The sequence below is a fragment of the Manduca sexta genome, chromosome 1, assembly GCF_014839805.1.
Source record: "Manduca sexta isolate Smith_Timp_Sample1 chromosome 1, JHU_Msex_v1.0, whole genome shotgun sequence".
Classification (NCBI taxonomy): Eukaryota; Metazoa; Arthropoda; class Insecta; order Lepidoptera; family Sphingidae; genus Manduca; species Manduca sexta.
In genome coordinates, this window is record NC_051115.1 from 1,228,263 (window position 1) to 1,247,428 (window position 19,166).

Consider the following 19,166-nt stretch of genomic DNA (forward strand, 5'->3'; position numbering starts at 1 on the left):
GTAGCCTAGAAAATGCTAGATATTTCAATAGATAGTATTAGGAAGCGACTCAATTGGCATATAGTAAAAATAAATACTTATCTGATCGCGTCTGTTTTCAAAGTTGGCTGCGGCTCAGAATAATAAGGAATTAAAACCGTTTTTGGAATTAAAATATAAGGAAATCACTTATTCAGTTTTAAAATTATATTTATTGATAAATCTTAACGTATAAGTTCGTATATGCCTTCCTTAAATGTTTTATTATAGTCACTTACGTTCTTTATTATAATTCTCTTTGCTTACGTCTATACTATTGACAAGAGCGTCGCCAGCCTGGAGAGGGGGGAGGGGGCGTCAAGTTGATATGGAGGAAGAGAAAAGTATGAATTGTAGATAAAGTCGAGGGCACATGTTCCTTTCCTACTCGCCCTTTTCCGCTTTAACAATAACACAGAGCAGAGCGTAATTAAGCGTGCGGAATATTAGGAATGGTATTGGGGAATTCATTCTAGTTTCGACGTACGGGAATGATCGATCAAGCAAGTCAAGTCAAAGATTTAAAACTTTGGTTGCTTTATATTTGCCATCTTTTTAAGAATTCAGGCGTGGGCAGCCCATCCTGCCCCCCCTTGGCTATTAATACGTGTTTAACTTCTCATGTCTCAGGATAGCGAGCGCAGTGGAATACCAATACTTTGTAATTCAAGGTGTTGATGTTTCTAGTGATTGTGGGAGGTCGTATCGCTTACCATCAAGCGAGCGGCAAGCTCGTCTCGTTATACAAGGCAAAGCAATAAAAAAAATATACAAATATAAATAGTTTGTATATTAACCCCTTTTCTGTGAACATTATGTTTACAGATCGTTCTTATATTGAACGCAAAAGACTACAGAATTTCTCCTCTTCTTAAGCTCTTTCTGGGACACTTTATATTCTCAGATCTTTATAAAACTGTACAAAAAAAACTACAGCATTCCTGTATTTCTTAATCCTTTTCCTGTGCACATTATGTTCACAAATCTCCAATATTGAACACAAAAGACCACAGAATTCTTTCACTTCTCAAACTCTTTTTTGGGCATTTTTTTTCTGATCTTTATTAAGACAAAAGCCACAGAATTCCTTCACTTCTTAAACCTTTTCCTGTGTACAATATGTTCACAGATATATCTGAAACTGAACACAAAAGACCACAGAAATACTTCACTTAACCCCTTTCTTGGGAACTTTATGTACAATTCTATTATGCGTGTACAGAGACGCCTTGTAAGCGAATGTTGCTGGACACCGAGTGCATTGAAGTGGTCTCTCGCCCGTGTGGGTGTTAAGATGACTTATCAGACTCGGAGTGTGCTGAAATAAAAAAAATAAGCTGAATATATGTGGCTCCATAGTCAAGTTAATGCTAAGTTTGGATCAGCAAGTTCTTGCTGCAATGTATTGCTCAAGAATTTCCAGTTGCCTCTATTAGTTGTAATAATCCAATAAGCTATTTTACACTAGGCTTTAAGCTAGTTTAGATCATCCAGTTGTTGCTGCAATATATTGCTCAAGTATTTCCAGTTGCCTCTATTAGTTGTAATAATCCAATAAGCTATTTTACACTAGGCTTTAAGCTAGTTTAGATCATCAAGTTGTTGCTGCAATATATTGCTCAAGAATTTCTAGTTGCGTTTAAATTAGCGGTAATAATTCAATAAGCTATTCACTCAAACTTCTTATTATATGAAGGTGGAAGTAGAGAGAAGTATGCCAGGATCGTGCGAAATGGCAATAGTCACTGCCTTCTCCTGTAGGATGGAGGCGTGATACTATGTATATTTGTAAATTAAAGTACTGATGGTAGGTCTTATATGCGAGAGTCCGCCTGGGTAGATACCACCGCAATGTCTATTTCTACAGCAGTGTGTAGTCACTGTTGTGTTCCGGTTTGAACATTGTACCCAGTGTAACTATAGGACATAATTAACATCTCATGTCTCAGACGAGCGCAGTGGAATACCAAATACATTATAATTCGAGGTGTTGGTGTTTCTACTGTTTACGGTCGTATCGCTTACCATCAGGCGAACGGCAAGCTCGTCTCTTCAATCAAACAATTAAAAATAACCCTTTCAGTTCATACAATACAGTTCTATCTCACCTTGAACCCCTTCCCACAAATCTGACACAGTTTCGTTTGTTTTAACTCTTTTGGTTTCTCGCTGTGGTCTTTCATGTGTTTCCTTAGAGCCCTGCTGCAGCTGACTATCTGTTTTGGAATATAAACGTCAATAATTAAATGTTTCTATTAAGCGACGATAGCCTAGTTGGGTGTGGAATGGACTGCCGAGACGAATGTCCGCAGGTTCAATCACAAACACACCTCTGACTTTTCTAAAATTATGTGTGTATTTGTGAATTATCGCTTGTTTTAACGGTGAAGGAAAACATCGTGAGGAAACCTGATAAGTTCTCTATTAGAATTTTGAGGTTATATGAAGTCTACCCATACTACAGCGTGATATGTTATACCTATACTGTCCCACTGCTGGGCCTCCTCTACTACTGAGAGGGATTAGGCCTTACTCCACCACGCGGTAGTGCGGGCAGACTTCACACACCCTCAAAATTCCTATAGAGAACTTCTTAGGTATGCTTTCCTCGCGACGTTTTCCTTCACCGTTAAAGCAAGTGATAATTCACACACATAATTTTAGAAAAGTCAGAGGTGTGTTTGGGATTTGAACCTGCGAACATTCGTCTCGGCAGTTCGTTTCACAACCAACTAGAGTATATCCGTTTTTTTATTTAATATATAAAGAGACTTATATTTATAATGAGCTATACTGCCGTGCTAAGCTCAAAAGCGTTATCTCAAAATAATCAAAATCTTGATTTTTATCGCGTCAGATAGCTTAAAGAAATGCCTTAAAAACTTAGCTAAATAACGGTATCTTGTTTATAACTTGTCAAAAAACCTTAAAAGAGTTTCTCTATCACTTTTACATACAAAACTATATTTACAAAACTTTGATTATTTCGAAATAAGGTTTCCCTGACATACCGCTTTTGCGCTTAGCACGGCAGTACAGAAGATTGTAAGAAGGCATTTGGTCTACTGCCTCTAGTCTACTGTCTCTAGTCTACTGTTTACCTTATTACACTGGTCACACTGGTACGTGCAGGGTAAATGCTTCATCTCTACGTGCGACTGGATACCTGTTTTGGTGACGAACTTCGCACCGCAAAGGTCACACGTGTACCTGGAAACCGATATAAGTCAACAGCAGCTTGCAGTAGAGACCATGTGTCAAAATTTCCCAGGGGACCTTCAGGGGCGCAGCAATTATTCATGCATTTTTTTAGGGGCCGTTCAAGTGTTACGTAACGCAATTTGGAGGGGGATCGATGTTACAGGCGCGTGTGGGGGTTCGTACAACGCGTTATGTAACATTGGATTTTTTAAGGTTATAGCTTAAGGTCCATTTTCATACATTTTGTTTCACCTTTAATCTGGGTAACTAAACAAGTATTGGCAAGTAAAGAATTTAAATTCACGTCTAGTTAGTGATTAGTTCTCGCAGTTGAAAGAAAAACGTAAAAATAATTAATATGCATGGATATTTCGGCCTTTAAAATTTAATACGACGAAATTTTAAAGGCCGAAATATAATAAATTTTAATAAAAATGGACCTTAAGCTATAACCTTAACGAAGGTATTTTAGCGACTTTCCGGTATTTTGCGTAAAATAATTGTGAATATTAGAAAAAAAAATTAACCTTAGAGTTACATAACTTTTGGAGGGTGGGTCAGGGGCGTACAGGTTTAGCGGCGTAAAGGTACACGCCACTGTAGAGGAACAGATGGTTGCGTTCCTCTATGGGGGGAAGATCTCCAGTCAGGCAGATGTTTGTGACCGACCGCGGCCCCTCCGACAGTTCCTATACGGAGGTGGTATATATTCAATTTTTTTTCAATTCAATACATTTATTTCAGGATAGTATACACCCATAGTGTTAGTAAATTACAATAATTATATTATATTAAATGTTAGTACGTACAGTTACACATATAACAAAACTCAATAATAAGACAAAACATTACAGCGTGCGATTCACTGACCCACCAGCTGAGCAACAGGCTTATGCAGCTCAAACCAGTGTCTCACAAAATCGCTTGTACAGTCATTGCTTACAAGGGCTACAATGCTGTTGGGCGCACCCCAAACCCTGCGCATCAGTGATGTCGCGCGCTTTCACATTATCGCACTAAAATCGTCTGTATGCATACCGGCGAACATCCCCGACGCACTACAAAAACGAGAGAAACCCAACAACAATCTAAATGCGTTATTGTATTGGATTCGCAGAGCATTATAAGTTTTCTGCGTATAGCTGACCCACAGGCTGCACGTGTATAATGTTTGGCAAAACGCTTTAAATAGTGTAATTTTCACTGGAACCGTACAACGATATATGCTGCACGTCGCGAAAATTGTCCAAGCGTAATCCAGGATCGTCTGTCGCCATCTTGCGTGATTGGTTGCGATAAATCACTATAGTTGCGTCAATACCATATATGTCTTCTCGAAGTGCCGCTGATGTTGACGAGATGACGGTATGTATATTAATTGTACCGCCACACAGGAAAACGTTACGGCGCGGTACACGGGGAGGGCAGGGGGGTCAAAATAATTCAAAAATTGCGTTACGTAATACTTGAACAGCCGCTAATGCGGTCACGAAAAAATGACCCCACTGCACCTGATGGTAATGAAATGAAATGATCTATTTGAATCGATAATATGTTATAAATATTGTATACATTATTAAGATTCTATCAATATTAACTCTACCAGTTCGGAAAGCAGTTCTCACCAGAGAAGAGCGGACAAGAAACTCTGGTGTTGCTATTTTCACATTATAGAACGGAATTCAATCAGAAAAATAGGTTAACTTGTTGCGCTTCTGCATACCCCCCAAGAATTAATGTCTCTTTCTATTTCTCTCTCTCTCTGTGTGTGTAAATTCGTGTGATCCCGAGAGAGCAGAGCGCGTGCGCGTATTTGTGCACGTTTGTGTGTACGTGCGTGTGAGCACGTGCGTTCGTGTGTGCGTGCGTGTGAGCACGTGCGTTCGTGTGTGCGTGCGTGTGAGCACGTGCGTTCGTGTGTGCGTGCGTGTGAGCACGTGCGTTCGTGTGTGCGTGCGTGTGAGCACATGCGTTCGTGTGTGCGTTCGCGTGAGGACCTGCATTTGTGTGTGCGTGCGTGTGAGCACGTGCGTTCGTGTGTGCGTTCGTGTGTGCGTGCGCGTGAGGACCTACATTCGTGTGTGCGTGCGTGTGAGCACGTGCGTTCGTGTGTGCGTGCGTGTGAGCACGTGCGTTCGTGTGTGCGTGCGCGTGAGGACCTGCATTTGTGTGTGCGTGCGTGTGAGCACGTGCGTTCGTGTGTGCGTGCGTGTGAGCACGTGCGTTCGTGTGTGCGTGCGCGTGAGGACCTGCATTCGTGTGTGCGTGCGTGTGAGCACGTGCGTTCGTGTGTGCGTGCGTGTGAGCACGTGCGTTCGTGTGTGCGTGCGCGTGAGGACCTGCATTTGTGTGTGCGTGCGTGTGAGCACGTGCGTTCGTGTGTGCGTTCGTGTGTGCGTGCGCGTGAGGACCTGCATTCGTGTGTGCGTGCGTGTGAGCACGTGCGTTCGTGTGTGCGTGCGTGTGAGCACGTGCGTTCGTGTGTGCGTGCGTGTGAGCACATGCGTTCGTGTGTGCGTTCGCGTGAGGACCTGCATTTGTGTGTGCGTGCGTGTGAGCACGTGCGTTCGTGTGTGCGTTCGTGTGTGCGTGCGCGTGAGGACCTGCATTCGTGTGTGCGTGCGTGTGAGCACGTGCGTTCGTGTGTGCGTGCGTGTGAGCACGTGCGTTCGTGTGTGCGTGCGCGTGAGGACCTGCATTTGTGTGTGCGTGCGTGTGAGCACGTGCGTTCGTGTGTGCGTGCGCGTGAGGACCTGCATTCGTGTGTGCGTGCGTGTGAGCACGTGCGTTCGTGTGTGCGTGCGTGTGAGCACGTGTACGTTCGTGTGTGCGTGCGCGTGAGGACCTGCATTTGTGTGTGCGTGCGTGTGAGCACGTGCGTTCGTGTGTGCGTGCGTGTGAGCACGTGCGTTCGTGTGTGCGTGCGCGTGAGGACCTGCATTCGTGTGTGCGTGCGTGTGAGCACGTGCGTTCGTGTGTGCGTGCGTGTGAGCACGTGCGTTCGTGTGTGCGTGCGCGTGAGGACCTGCATTTGTGTGTGCGTGCGTGTGAGCACGTGCGTTCGTGTGTGCGTTCGTGTGTGCGTGCGCGTGAGGACCTGCATTCGTGTGTGCGTGCGTGTGAGCACGTGCGTTCGTGTGTGCGTGCGTGTGAGCACCTGCGTTCGTGTGTGCGTGCGTGTGAGCACATGCGTTCGTGTGTACGTGCGAGTAAGTGGGTGCGTGTGTGCGTGCCTGTACAATAAACACTCACTTCTTCCCATCGTCCGTGACGTGTTTGGAATTATTCCTCATATGTATCACCAGACTTGTTTTATCTTTAAACTGTTTCTTGCAAGTTTTGCAGTAGGCGATATCCTTGAGCACCGGTATTAGTCTATGGTTTGTGCGTACGTGGTTTCTGAGGCTATTTTTGCCTGCATACTTCTTATCACAATGGTGACATTTGAATGGACCCTGATGTGTTTCCTCGTGTTTGTTTCTGTGGACAAAAAAATAATTTATGCGAAAATGGACCGTAATCTATACATACAAAACAAAGTCCCCAAAAGCTGTCTGTATGTGATCGATTTTCTCAAAATATACTTATCGGATTTTTGTACGGTTTTCACTAAAAGATAGTGCAATTCTTGAGGTAGGTTTAGGTCAATAGTATATTACGGTTTTATGTAAATTGACTGAAATATAACGATTGCTGTTGAGGTCACGTGGTGGTAAAAAATCTTGTGGGTCGGGATTTACACGCGAAACATTTTATAACACACTGACTTCAACGCGGACGAAGCCGCAAGCGCAGCTAGTTAATCTACATCACTACATAGTATAAAACAAAGTCGCTTTCTCTGTCTCTATGTCCCTTTGTATGCTTAAATTTTTAAAACTACGCAACGGATTTTGATGCGGTTTTTTTTTAATAGATAGAGTGATTCAAGAGGAAGGTTTATATGTATAATAACATCCATTAAATAGTGTAGAAATACTGTTATTTTGTTATGTTATACCCGTGCTAAGCCAGAGCGGGCCGCTATGTTTTTATATACATCGTTCACAGTTTTTCTGTAGTGTATTTGGTATCAGCATTGCACCCGTGCGAAGCCGTGGCGGGTCGCTAGTTAATATATAAAGCTGAAGAGTTTGTTAGAACGCGCTAATCTCAGGAACTACTTAACTGATTTCGAATATTTTTCACTAAAAGGAAGCTACATTACTCCTGAGTGGTACGGGCTACTTTCACGGGAACATCATGTGAAAATATTTATTCTGGAAAAACTTTCTTTACACAGACGGTGCGCAATCATATTTTACCGGAAAAACTTATACACGCAGATGGAGCCGCAATCAAAAGCTAGTTTATTAAAAAAAAATCCTTTGAAGACCACGGCTGCAGTCATCGAAACGCCGACAAAATATGATAATATAAAAAATCGCGACAAAATCCGAAAAATAATTTCATTTCGATGTTGTTTCGCTTACCTTTTGTGGCATTTCAGCTCCCAGGCGTTAGGGAAAACATGATTACATTGATTACATTGTACTTTAGAAGGATGGATTTCTCTCAAATGTTTTCTGTATGTTGCGAAGTCACTAAAAATAAAACATAAAAAAATATTTTAATGCTGTTAAAGGATAAAAAAAAATCCTTATTAAATCAAATCAAATCTTTATTGTGTGATTCTTGGTACAGTAGTTGGTATCATTATAATTCAGATCTACAAAAATCGACCACCACGGGTGTACACAATTATTCCATACACACAGTGACAAAGGTATTACACATGCCCAAAATAGCTCAATTTTATGTAACACTATATAATATCTACATTAGTGCTACAACTACACTGTGTTATCTTAATGGTATTTTACAATAATATTATTCATTTCAAATGTAATTAGTATTTGTATTTAAATTGTGTATTTTACAATAAATTTTATTGCAATAAGAAATAATAATGTAAAAACACAATAACTTAGTACGCACAACGCACCACGCACGTGTCCGTCAGGCTAGTCCGAACCTCTGATTTTTTGCATTTTAGTATTAAATTGGTAAATGCGTATTTACAAAATACATTATTTATGTACAAACACATTGAAGTGGCGATGGCCCAGTTGAGAGTGGAACGGACTGCCGAGACGAATGGCAATGAAAATTCGCAGGTTCAAAACCCAACACCTCTGTTTCTAAAATAGTGTGTATTCTTTGTGAAATATCTCTTGCTTTAACGGTGAAGGAAAACATTGTGAGGAAACCTGCATACCTGAGAAGTTCTCTATAGGAATTTTGACGGTGTGTGAAGTCTACCCGCACTACAGCGTGGTGGACTTAAGGCCTAATCTCTCAGTAGTAGAGGAGTGCAGCAGTGGGACAGTATATAATACAGTTATTATTATTAGTCAATATTAGTTTATTTTTTTTAGTAATACCCAAGAGACCGAACTAAAAAAACAGGTTGTGCCAATCAAGTTACAAAAACGAAAAGACAGTTTTCTGGTAACTACAGCGGTTTGATAGTCCACTCACCTGGCAATATAGTTGCAATCCGAATGCCGGCACGCGTAGTAGTCGTCGATTTGATTGTGTTTATCAGCATGCTCTACATTGTAATGCGCGATGCATTTTCTATCTTGAATGAATTTCTTTCCGCATTCCATGCATTGATATCTGTAACATAATAATCTATACTTATAATAAATCTGTAGAGAGGTCAATTCTGTACATAAAATATATTTCCAAAATAACTATCAGGGGGTGATTAGGGATCGATACTGATGCCAAAAATGCAATTAGTAAAATTTTTGTCTGTCTTTATAACCGTTATAGAAACAACAACTACTCGACAGATTTTAATGAAACTTGGAACTTCACTTGCAGTGAAGGGAAATGTTGGGAAAACGGGAGAAGTTACTCCATTTTTTAAGCTTCCGTCGCGTGTGCAACCTTAATTGTTAAAGCTACACAGAAATCATGTATGACGGAAATGTTCTCCTTAAAATTATGTAAAAAATATCCCACGACAGCATATGTCTATCTTTTATGGTTGACTCACAATAACACGTGTAACTCCCGATAGCTTAGCAGTTCGAAGCTTTCTCATTATATTTGTCTACTCTTACGTTTATAACACTCTCAGTCATCCCTAATTAAAAAGTTAACATTATTAAATATTCCATAAAAAGAATCATAGAAATCGGTATAGAAACACCAAAGTTATACATGAAATACGCTAATAATAAGCCATCACGCGTGAATACTGAATCATGCTATAAGGATTATTTTTGTATATATATAAGGTCGCGAACGCACAGGCAGGCGGCTTGCTTGGCACCTAGAGGCTAGCGAATCACCTAGCGAGTAGCTTCGAAAAACGAACATTCTCGAACGTTCGCGACCGGCTTCAACTTTGAAGTCCGCAATCCACGCGGGCGAAGCTGCGGGCGGAAGCTAGTAAAAAATAAAATGATTTATTCATCACGTAGGTGAACATAGTTGCACTTATGATAAGTCAAAGTACATGACAATATTTAATTACTATTTAAATAAAATAACTTATAAGATGCAGAAAAAGGGTGCACTAGTGATGCCTACTTCTTTGGTCATAACAGGCTTGTGTGCGTGTGTGTGCGTGCGCGCTGAATACGACAATCTCAAGAACTACTAAGGGACCGTTCAAGTATTACGTAACGTAATTTTTGAAGATTTTTGACCCTCCCATGTTACGCGCCGTAACATTTTCCTGTACGCCCCCCCCCCCTCCAAAAGTTATGTAACTCTAAAGTAATTTTTTTTTCTAACATTCACAATTAATTCACGCAAAATACCGGAATGTCGCTAAAATACCTTCGTTATTGTTTTAAGCGAGCGGTGATAGCCTAGTTGGGAGTGGAACGGACTGCCGAGACGAATGTCCGCAGGTTCAAATCCCAAACACACCTCTGACCTTTCTAAAAAATCATGTGTGTATTCTTTGTGAATTTATCGTTCGCTTTAACGGTGAAGGCAAACATCGTGAGGAAACCTGTACATCTGAAAAGTTCTCTATAGGAATTTCGAAGGTGTGTGAAGTCTAGCAACCCGCACTAGGCCAGCGTGGTGGACTAAGGCTTAATCCCTCTCAGTAGTAGAGGAGGCCCGTGCTCAGCAGTGGGCAAGTATTTAATACAGGGCTGATATTATTATTATTGTTTTAAAATAAATGATCAATATTACATAACGCTTTGTATGAACCCTGTAACCCCTGTAACGCATCATAACATTTTACAAGACACCCCTCCCGCACAAATTGCGTTACGTAACACTTGAACGGCCCATAAAAAGACTTTGAATTTCTTTAACTAATAGTCAGCTATTACTCCTCGAGTGCTTTAGGTTAATTTTATTTATTCATGATGGCGGAGTCGCTTCCAAAAGCCAGTTTATTTATCTATACTATTATATAAAGCTGAAGAGTTTGTTTGTTTGTTTGAACGCGCCAATCTCAGGAACTACCGATTCGAACTGAAAAATACTTTTTGAAAAGTACCCAACGTATTAAGGTGAAATTTGGTAAGGAGACAGTTTGAGCCCCTTGGAAGAATATAGGCTCCCGGGAAAATATATAGCGTAACTTTTATAACGGAAAACTTTATAACGCGGGCGGAGCCGCGGGCAAAAGCCAGTTTATATTAGTAAAAAAAATCAAACATACCGTCGCCAATGAAGCTCTTCATGCTGTTTCATGCTAGTGCTTTTATTAAACACACATTTGCATACAGGGCACGTATACTTGCCTCTTTTCTGAAAAAAAAAAAAAAAACACATGTGTGGCTAAATGGATGTCTTTGAAAGAGGCGGAGGGTCCAGGGAAAATGGTTTACTGGTAGGTTGTATTTTATATATCGGCCTATGTATATCCGGTTCCAACAGGCCGGCATAATTGTGTCGACTGGCGAGGGGTAATCATCTCTGGTCAGTCAGTGGGGTACATATGTTGGGCCGGATAAAAAAAAAAACAAAGAAATTGCTATAATATTTTATCTGCCTACATACGATTTTTTTTATTGCTTTGAATGACGAGACGAGCTTGCCGTTCGCCTGATGGTAAGCGATACGATCCATAAACAGTAGAAACAACACCTTGAATTACAAAGTATTGTTTGGTATTCCACTGCGCTCACTGAGACATGAGATGTTAAATATGTCCAGTAGTTACACTGGCTACAATGTTCAAACCGGAACACAACTACACACTGCTGCTAGGCGTCAGAATGCATGCTACATAATATAAAGTGGTACCTTGTCATGCCTCCTCATGTGCAACTTCAGCGAGTCCTCAAGGCTGAAACTCTTCAAGCAATAATGACACTTATTCTGGTACATCGCGTACTCTGTGGCTCGCATCACGTCCCTCTCGGCTTCCAGCTGTTCTCTGGTGAGGTAGACCATTCTTATCTTGCCGTAGAGGTCGCTGCGAGCGAACCTTATCTGGTGAAATAATAATTATAAAATAAAATAAAATACTTCATTCATCACGTAGGCGAACATAATTGCACTTATAAGTAATTAGCTTATATAAAGACAATTTATATTGAAAATAAAATAATTGAAAAATATAGTAAACAAAGAAGCCAGTGCCGGCTGGCAGGAAAGAAGAAATAAAATGATGTATATATGTATTTTTAAATAAACAATAAGGGAGAAACGCGTCGCGATCCTCACCGGTGAGGACGATAAAAGCCCTAACCTAGCTAACCTACCAGCCTTTCACTAGCTACCTAAGTGACGCCTACCGGAAATTGATAAATTATACATGTTAAGTGACAACAAACGAAATAGTTTCTTATTCATTCTTCTTTTCCATAGACAATATTGGGCATAAACCATTGTGGATATAATTACAGCAATAATAATATCAGCCCTCTATTATATACTGTCCCACTGCTGCACTCCTCTACTACTGAGAGTGATTAGGCCTTAGTCCACCACGCTGTAGTGCGAGCAGACACACCCTCAAAATTTCTATAAAAGAATTTGTTGGTATGCAGGTTTCCTCACCATATTTTCCTTCATCATTAAAGTACGCGATAATTCACAAAGAATACACACATAACTTTAGACAAGTCAGAGGTGTGTTTGGATTTTGTACCTGTGGACATTTGTCTAGGCGTGTTGAGGTGTGAGGTTCGATCTCTGGGTCGGGCAGTGATATTGGCTTTGACTTAGTATTAGGAAGCTACATTAATCCTGTGTGCTATGTATATCTGTAGAATTTATATTCCGGGAAAATATTAACCGGGATGTTTATTCCGGAAAAACTTTTTCACCCGGGCAGAACCGCGAGCATAAACTATTTAACCATAAATTATGTTACCTTCTCGTGTTCTTGTCTGTGGTTATCTAAAGCTGCTTCGGCATCAAACGTTGCATTACATACGAAACATTGGTACTGATTCGTGACCGGCAAAGATGTTTTTGTTTTAACAATTGTTTTCTTCTGTTTTGGCTTAGGTTTTGTTGGCGTGGGCTGAAAATAAATAATTTTTATATTTATACTAATAAAGCTAGAGTTTGTTTAAACGCGCTTATCTCTGGAAGTACTGAACTGATTTTGATTTTTTTTTCAGTTATAGAAAGCTACATTCCTCCTGAGTGTTATAGTGTATTAGTGATCATTTACCAGTGGCTCTGCCCGCATTAAAAAAGTTATTCCGGTATTCATGTTTACCGGAATAAAACACAGCCTATAGCACTCGGGTAATGTAGCTTCCTATAAGTAAAAAAAAAATCAAAATCGGTTAATCAGTTTCCGAGATTAGCGCGTTCAAACAAACAAACTCTTGTTTTTTTTTTGTGACTTAAACTTTCCCACGTACATAGGCCTATGGATCCATCATTGGGATGAATGGGTCCACTAGTGCGTTAACACAGGAAGCCTAAATTTTCCTAATGTCAACACTAGGAGGCACATGGGGTACCGGTACCTCTCAGGTCTACAACAACCGGGACCCGAGAGAATATAGATGGGGAGGGGATTGAAGACGAGGAGAGGGTGGGAAAGTTTTATATATTATTATAGATTTATAGGCATTCTTATTTACCTAACTTACTTTCCCACGTACATAGCCCTATGGATCCTGCATTGGGATGAATGGGTCCACAAGTGCGTTAACACAGGAAGCCTAAGTTTTCCTGATGTCAACACCAGAAGGCGCCTGGGATACCGGTACCTCTCAGCTCTACAACAACGGGGACCTGAGAGAATATAGATGGGGAGGGGATTGAAGACGAGGAGAGGGTGGGAAAGTTTTATATATTACTAGCTTTTGCCCGCGGCTCCGCCCGCGTTATAAAGTTTTTCGGGGTAAAGTTTTCCGTTATAAAAGTCACGCTATATATTTTCCCGGGAGCCTATGTTCTTCCCAGGGTCTCAAACTGTCTCCATACCAAATTTTATCCTAATACGTTGGGTAGTTTTTGAGTTTAACACGTTCGGGCAGACCGATGCAGCGGGGGACTTTTGTTTTATAATATATTTTTGTAGAACTTTTTAAGAGGAACAATCCCGTCATACATTATTGTTGAATAACTTTAACCGTTTACGCAGCGCACGCAACAGAAGCTCTCAAAACTAATAAATTGTCCCCGTTTTTGCATCATGTTTCATTACTGCTCCGCTCCTATTGGTCATAGCGTGACGATATATAACCTATAGCACTCCAGGAACAAAGGGCTATCCAACACAAAAATAATTTTTCAGTTCGAACCGGTAGTTCCTGAGATTAGCGATTACTGCTCCGCTCCTATTGGGCATAGCGTGATGATACATATATATATAGCCTATAGCATTCCAAGAACAAAGAGCTATCCAACACAAAAAGAATTATTCAGTTCAAACTCCTAGTTTCTGAGATTAGGCATTACTGCTCTGCTCCTATTGGTCATAGCGTGATGATATATAGCCTATAGCACTTCAAGAACAAAAGGCTATACAATACAAAATGATTTTTTTAGTTCGAACCGGTAGTTCCTGAGATTAGCCATTACTGCTCTGCTCCTATTGGGTATAGCGTGATGATATATAGCCTATAGCACTTCACGAACAAAGGGCTATCCAATACAAAAATATTTTTTTAGTTCGAACCGGTAGTTCCTGAGATTAGCCATTACTGCTCCGCTCCTATTGGGTATAGCGTGATGATATATAGCCTATAGCACTCCACGAACAAAGGGCTATCCAACGCAAAAAGAATTTTTCAGTTCGGACCGGTAGTTCCTGAGATTAGCCATTACTGCCCCGCTCCTATTGGGTATAGCGTGATGATATATAGCCTATAGCACTCCACGAATAAAGGGCTATCCAACGCAAAAAGAATTTTTCAGTTCGGACCGGTAGTTCCTGAGATTAGCCATTACTGCTCCGCTCCTATTGGGTATAGCGTAATGATATATAGCCTATAGCACTTCACGAACAAAAGGCTATCCAATACAAAAAGATTTTTTTAGTTCGAACCGATCGTTCCTGAGATTAGCCATTACTGCTCCGCTCCTATTGGGTATAGCGTGATGATATATAGCCTATAGCACTCCACGAATAAAGGGCTATCCAACGCAAAAAGAATTTTTCAGTTCGGACCGGTAGTTCCTGAGATTAGCCATTACTGCTCCGCTCCTATTGGGTATAGCGTGATGATATATAGCCTATAGCACTCCACGAACAAAGGGCTATCCAACGCAAAAAGAATTTTTCAGTTTGGACTGGTAGTTCCTGAGATTAGCGCGTTCAAACAAACAAACAAACAAACAAACAAACTCTTCAGCTTTATATAATAGTATAGATTATAGATTTAAAGGCTTATTTACCTGATTATGTTTTGTTTGGTGGTTCAGCATGTGTTCCTTCTCTGCGAATTTGGCCATACATATCTCGCACTGATGAAGAGTGTTTGACTGTATATTCTGACCTGTGGTGGCCTGTGGTGGGATATATAAGAATTTGTGTTATTTTACTTGCAATTTTAGCAAAAAAAAGCTACTAGACACTTAAAAAAAGACTATAAAAAAATCTGAGACTGATCTGACAATTGAAAAACCAATGTAAAAATTCTATGAGACCATTCTGGAAGTACATTCTTTCAAATAAAAATAAACAAATGGTTAATAAATGACTGAGTTCTGAGGTAACATTAAAAAAACACATAGAATTGATAACATTTTTTAAACTCAGTTAAAAAGAAAATTACAAAACCTACTTGCTAAATACAACTAAAAATATGTGCTAGATATCTTTACTTTTCTTGTGTTTTGTATGGTAGATATACTGTAATTTAGACTTTGTTGCAGTGCAATAAGGCTGTAATTCTTGAATTAGATTAGTAACCATCATAAGATTTTTCCTTACCCGGTTTATCAGCTTTATATCCGGAATTTCCTGTTTTTCAAAATTTTTCCCTTTCGGTATCTCTTCCTCCACATAATCGTCATCGTAGCCGTACGTGAAAGCTGATTTTGTACTTTCATCCGATATATATTCCTCTTTTATATCCATGTCTTCAGCTTCGTCCGGAATTTCCGGTAAACTTTCCGGTATGAATACGGCATTCCGCATGATTGGTTTAACATCTTCAGGGTTGACTGACGCTCTTACTATATTTGATCTTCGAAGTTTTATCCAACTTACAGTCTACAAAAAAATTCCGGTTATATTTAACATCCACGTTTATGCCACAACACTAGCTGCATTTAGTCAGAAAAACTCTAATGTGTACTAACACAATAGAATTTTACTGACTGTATATATAAAAATGAATCTCTATTTCCCTTGCTCACGCCATCACGCGTGAACGGCTGGACCGATTTCACAATATTTTTTTGTTGTTTTATTACTGTCAGGAGAAGGTTCTTATGAAAGAAAAAATTCAAAAACTTGCGCGGAAAATTAGAAAATTTAAGAAACTTAATGAAAATATTAATTTTATATAACTGTCAATTGCTCGAAATAACTGTTAGCGATTGACAGAATGCGCGCTGCAAATTCATAGTTAAGACGGGACAACATCTGTCGGGTCAGCTAGTTATAGATGATTATAATGGATGTGAATAACATTTTATGTAATGGTTTAGATGTTGGACTTAATTAGAGAAACAGATTATTTATTTTCAACTAGCTGACCCGGCAGACTTCATACTACCTCATGGATAAATAAAAGACCTAATCTTTTGTATAAAATGATTTTAAAACAAACAAATCGAATCCGTATTTAATAAAAAAGCATTTATTGAATAAATAATTTAGCCTGTCTCCTACATTGTCACTCACTAAAGAACGCAATTCTGACATAGCAATACGACTATTTTCTTGATCTGTCTGTCTCTGGTCATCAGTGCGGTTAGCACGTGAGATAGCTCTTCGCACATTTGATTGACTACGACGACCTAAGTCAGGTCGTCTTCTCCTCGGCATCGTAAATTGTAATTAATCAAAGTGAGAAAATTTCCCGCTCATTTAGCAGTAAAGTGTCACTATCACAAAAAAGAGCACATTACTTGGAATGTCACTATCACAAAGGATCACCAAAGTAAAGAAAGTTCACGCGCACGTAACCACAAAGATAGATATAATATCGTAATAATACTTTTTTCCGTGCTCTGAAATGCGACAGGATGGATTGTCAAATCTAATGTCAAATATTATGATTGCGTTCAGAAATTTAACTTAAGATTTATAATTTAATTTGTGACAAAACTTAAGATTTATCTTTCGATTTCTATATAGTCTTATTAAAAAAATAATCGGACAGACTCGTGTGTCAACTGAAGTTAGCTAAAATTGAGTTTCTCGAAGCCGACCACTATTTATGTACTATGTATTTTGAGACTATGCAATTTTGTCGCGTTCGCGATTCACTTTCACTTTTGTTGAGTTTCAGAACGCGATATTAGATCCTCCAACGCGCACGCGAATTTGAACTTTATGCAGCGGTAATAAATTACAAATTGACTCTCCATTTTATTTAGAAAACGTTTGTATAGGAAATAGAAAAATGCTGTTTTGAGGATTTTCCCGGCAATTATTCGAATTTTTCTCACCTTTTAAACCTTCCCTAGACCTCCACGAATAATTCAAGACCAAGATAAGATAAATCCGTTCAGCCGTTCTCGAGTTTTAGCGAGACTAACGAACAGCAATTCATTTTTATATATATATATATAGATATAGATATATAGATAGATAATAGATATATAGATAGATAGATAGATTTTAGTTTTTTTTTATATGTGCCTGGTAAAGTAGCCCCACTGCACCTCATGGTAAGTGGAGTGAGGGCCAATAGAATGTCGAATGACGAGAGATGACCCCTCAGCAGTCGACACAATTATGTCGGCCTGCCACAACTAGATATACACAGATTGATATCAACACGAGGCCCCTGAATGAACAAAATATGTTCCCAGTTTTAAGTTTTATCAATACTCAATAAGATCATAAATAAAGTTCTCCAAAGCAACAAGCGAGGCCTCTGTAACCTTGTGCCTTTGAAAAGCTGCCTGGTTTGACTCACTCAAAGTAAAAAACTACCTGGCTTTAAGTTTTGTCAGTAACATCATAAATAAGGTTGTCCAAAGCAACAAGCGAGGCCCCAAAAAGTTGCCTGGTTCATCTCCCCCTAAAGCTACCTCTGCATACATCACCTCTAGAGATGACAGTGTACTTACCAAATAAAAATTATAAATATACTAACCTTTTGCTGCTGTTTCACACAGCATTCCACTTGGCTTTTGAATGTGCTGATCTTTTTCAATATAGCATGGCAGTGGTCACATAGTAATGATTTCTGAAAGTTGATCTGTAATACAAATCTTATTGTTCAATAATAATATCAGCCCTATATTATATACTTGCCCACTGCTGAGCACGGGTCTCCTCTACTACTGAGAGGTATTAGGCCTTAGTCCACCACACTGGCCTAGTGCGGATTGGTAGACTTCACACACCTTCGAAAATCCTATAGAGAACTTCTCATATGTGCAAGTTTCCTCACGATGTTTTCCTTCACGATTAATGCAAGCAAGTATACACACCTAACTTTAGAAAAGTCAGAGATGAGTTTGGGTTTTGAACCTGCAAACATCCTTTTCAGCAGTGTTCCACTCCTAACTATCCTATTGTGAGTTATTATGTAATAAATATAATACACTCATACATAATATCTAAAAAAAAAATATACTTGTACCTATAATAAACTTATATGTTACTTACTTTACTGTTGGAGAAGGACTATGTCCGTCAAAACAAGGGACATCATATAAAACTATCCCTTTTTCAAATTACTATGCAATATATATTATTTATCTTGTTTTGATAAGAAAAGGGTATTTTATTTATTTATATTATAACTTATAAGTCGGTACTCGTCCTTTCGGGTTGCGGGCCCCGCGATTCGGGGACCGTGGATTTTTGCCATGATAACACTCTATAGTTAGGCCCTAGAATCATAACAAATGCGACTTCAGGAGTTTTTTTGGCAAAAACAATAATGTTTCATTTAAGAAATGTCTTTCTTTTCAATGCCGACCCACTACTACCTTCTCGTTTCAGAGATAGCAAAGGTTAATACTAAGAAAATAATCCAACAACTTACTTCGTTAAGAAAATAAGACTTTAAAAAACCACTGTGAGAACAACTGCTTAATTTCACCAGCGATATTCCATTAGCAAGACAACAAACGCAAAAGTTTTCGAGATAAACATCGTTCATGAACTTGCTACAGCCAGGCGCTGGTTGTTTGAACTCATACGACTGTGTCTCTACTTTAATTTTACTATTCGCGAAGAAGTTCATACTTTTTTTCATAGTTTTGCAGCCACTGAGCCATGCAAATCCATTGTGCAAATCAGAGAATATAAACAATAAACATGAAACAGCCTTCTTTGACAGCTTTCTCTTTTGACTTTTTTGTTTCGTCCTTAGCGG

General features: G+C 39.5%; 1 protein-coding gene across 4 annotated transcripts; it reads right to left on the reverse strand.

Annotated features, from left to right (window-relative positions):
• Window positions 1-171: 171 nt before the first annotated feature.
• LOC115449772 (zinc finger protein 2 homolog) lies at window positions 172-19,143 on the reverse strand. Of its 4 annotated transcripts, none has more exons than XM_037446228.1 (13): window positions 18,834-19,142; window positions 17,934-18,038; window positions 15,593-15,874; window positions 15,055-15,165; window positions 12,566-12,718; window positions 11,491-11,679; window positions 10,904-10,992; window positions 8,740-8,880; window positions 7,692-7,802; window positions 6,472-6,699; window positions 3,120-3,228; window positions 2,127-2,234; window positions 172-1,336 (listed from the first exon to the last, which is right to left on the reverse strand). In XM_037446228.1, the coding sequence occupies exons 1-13, from the start codon at window positions 19,044-19,046 to the stop codon at window positions 1,187-1,189; spliced, it is 1,989 nt and encodes a 662-aa protein (XP_037302125.1). In that variant the 5' UTR covers window positions 19,047-19,142; the 3' UTR covers window positions 172-1,186. The 4 variants fall into 4 exon arrangements, 3 of the variants coding, with proteins under 3 accessions (XP_037302125.1, XP_037302212.1, XP_037302170.1); XR_005113661.1 differs by lacking the exon at window positions 172-1,336 and adding an exon at window positions 3,747-3,908 and having other exon boundaries at window positions 2,175-2,234; window positions 18,834-19,143; XM_037446315.1 differs by lacking the exons at window positions 17,934-18,038; window positions 18,834-19,142 and adding an exon at window positions 16,511-16,864 and having other exon boundaries at window positions 788-1,336.
• Window positions 19,144-19,166: the final 23 nt, after the last annotated feature.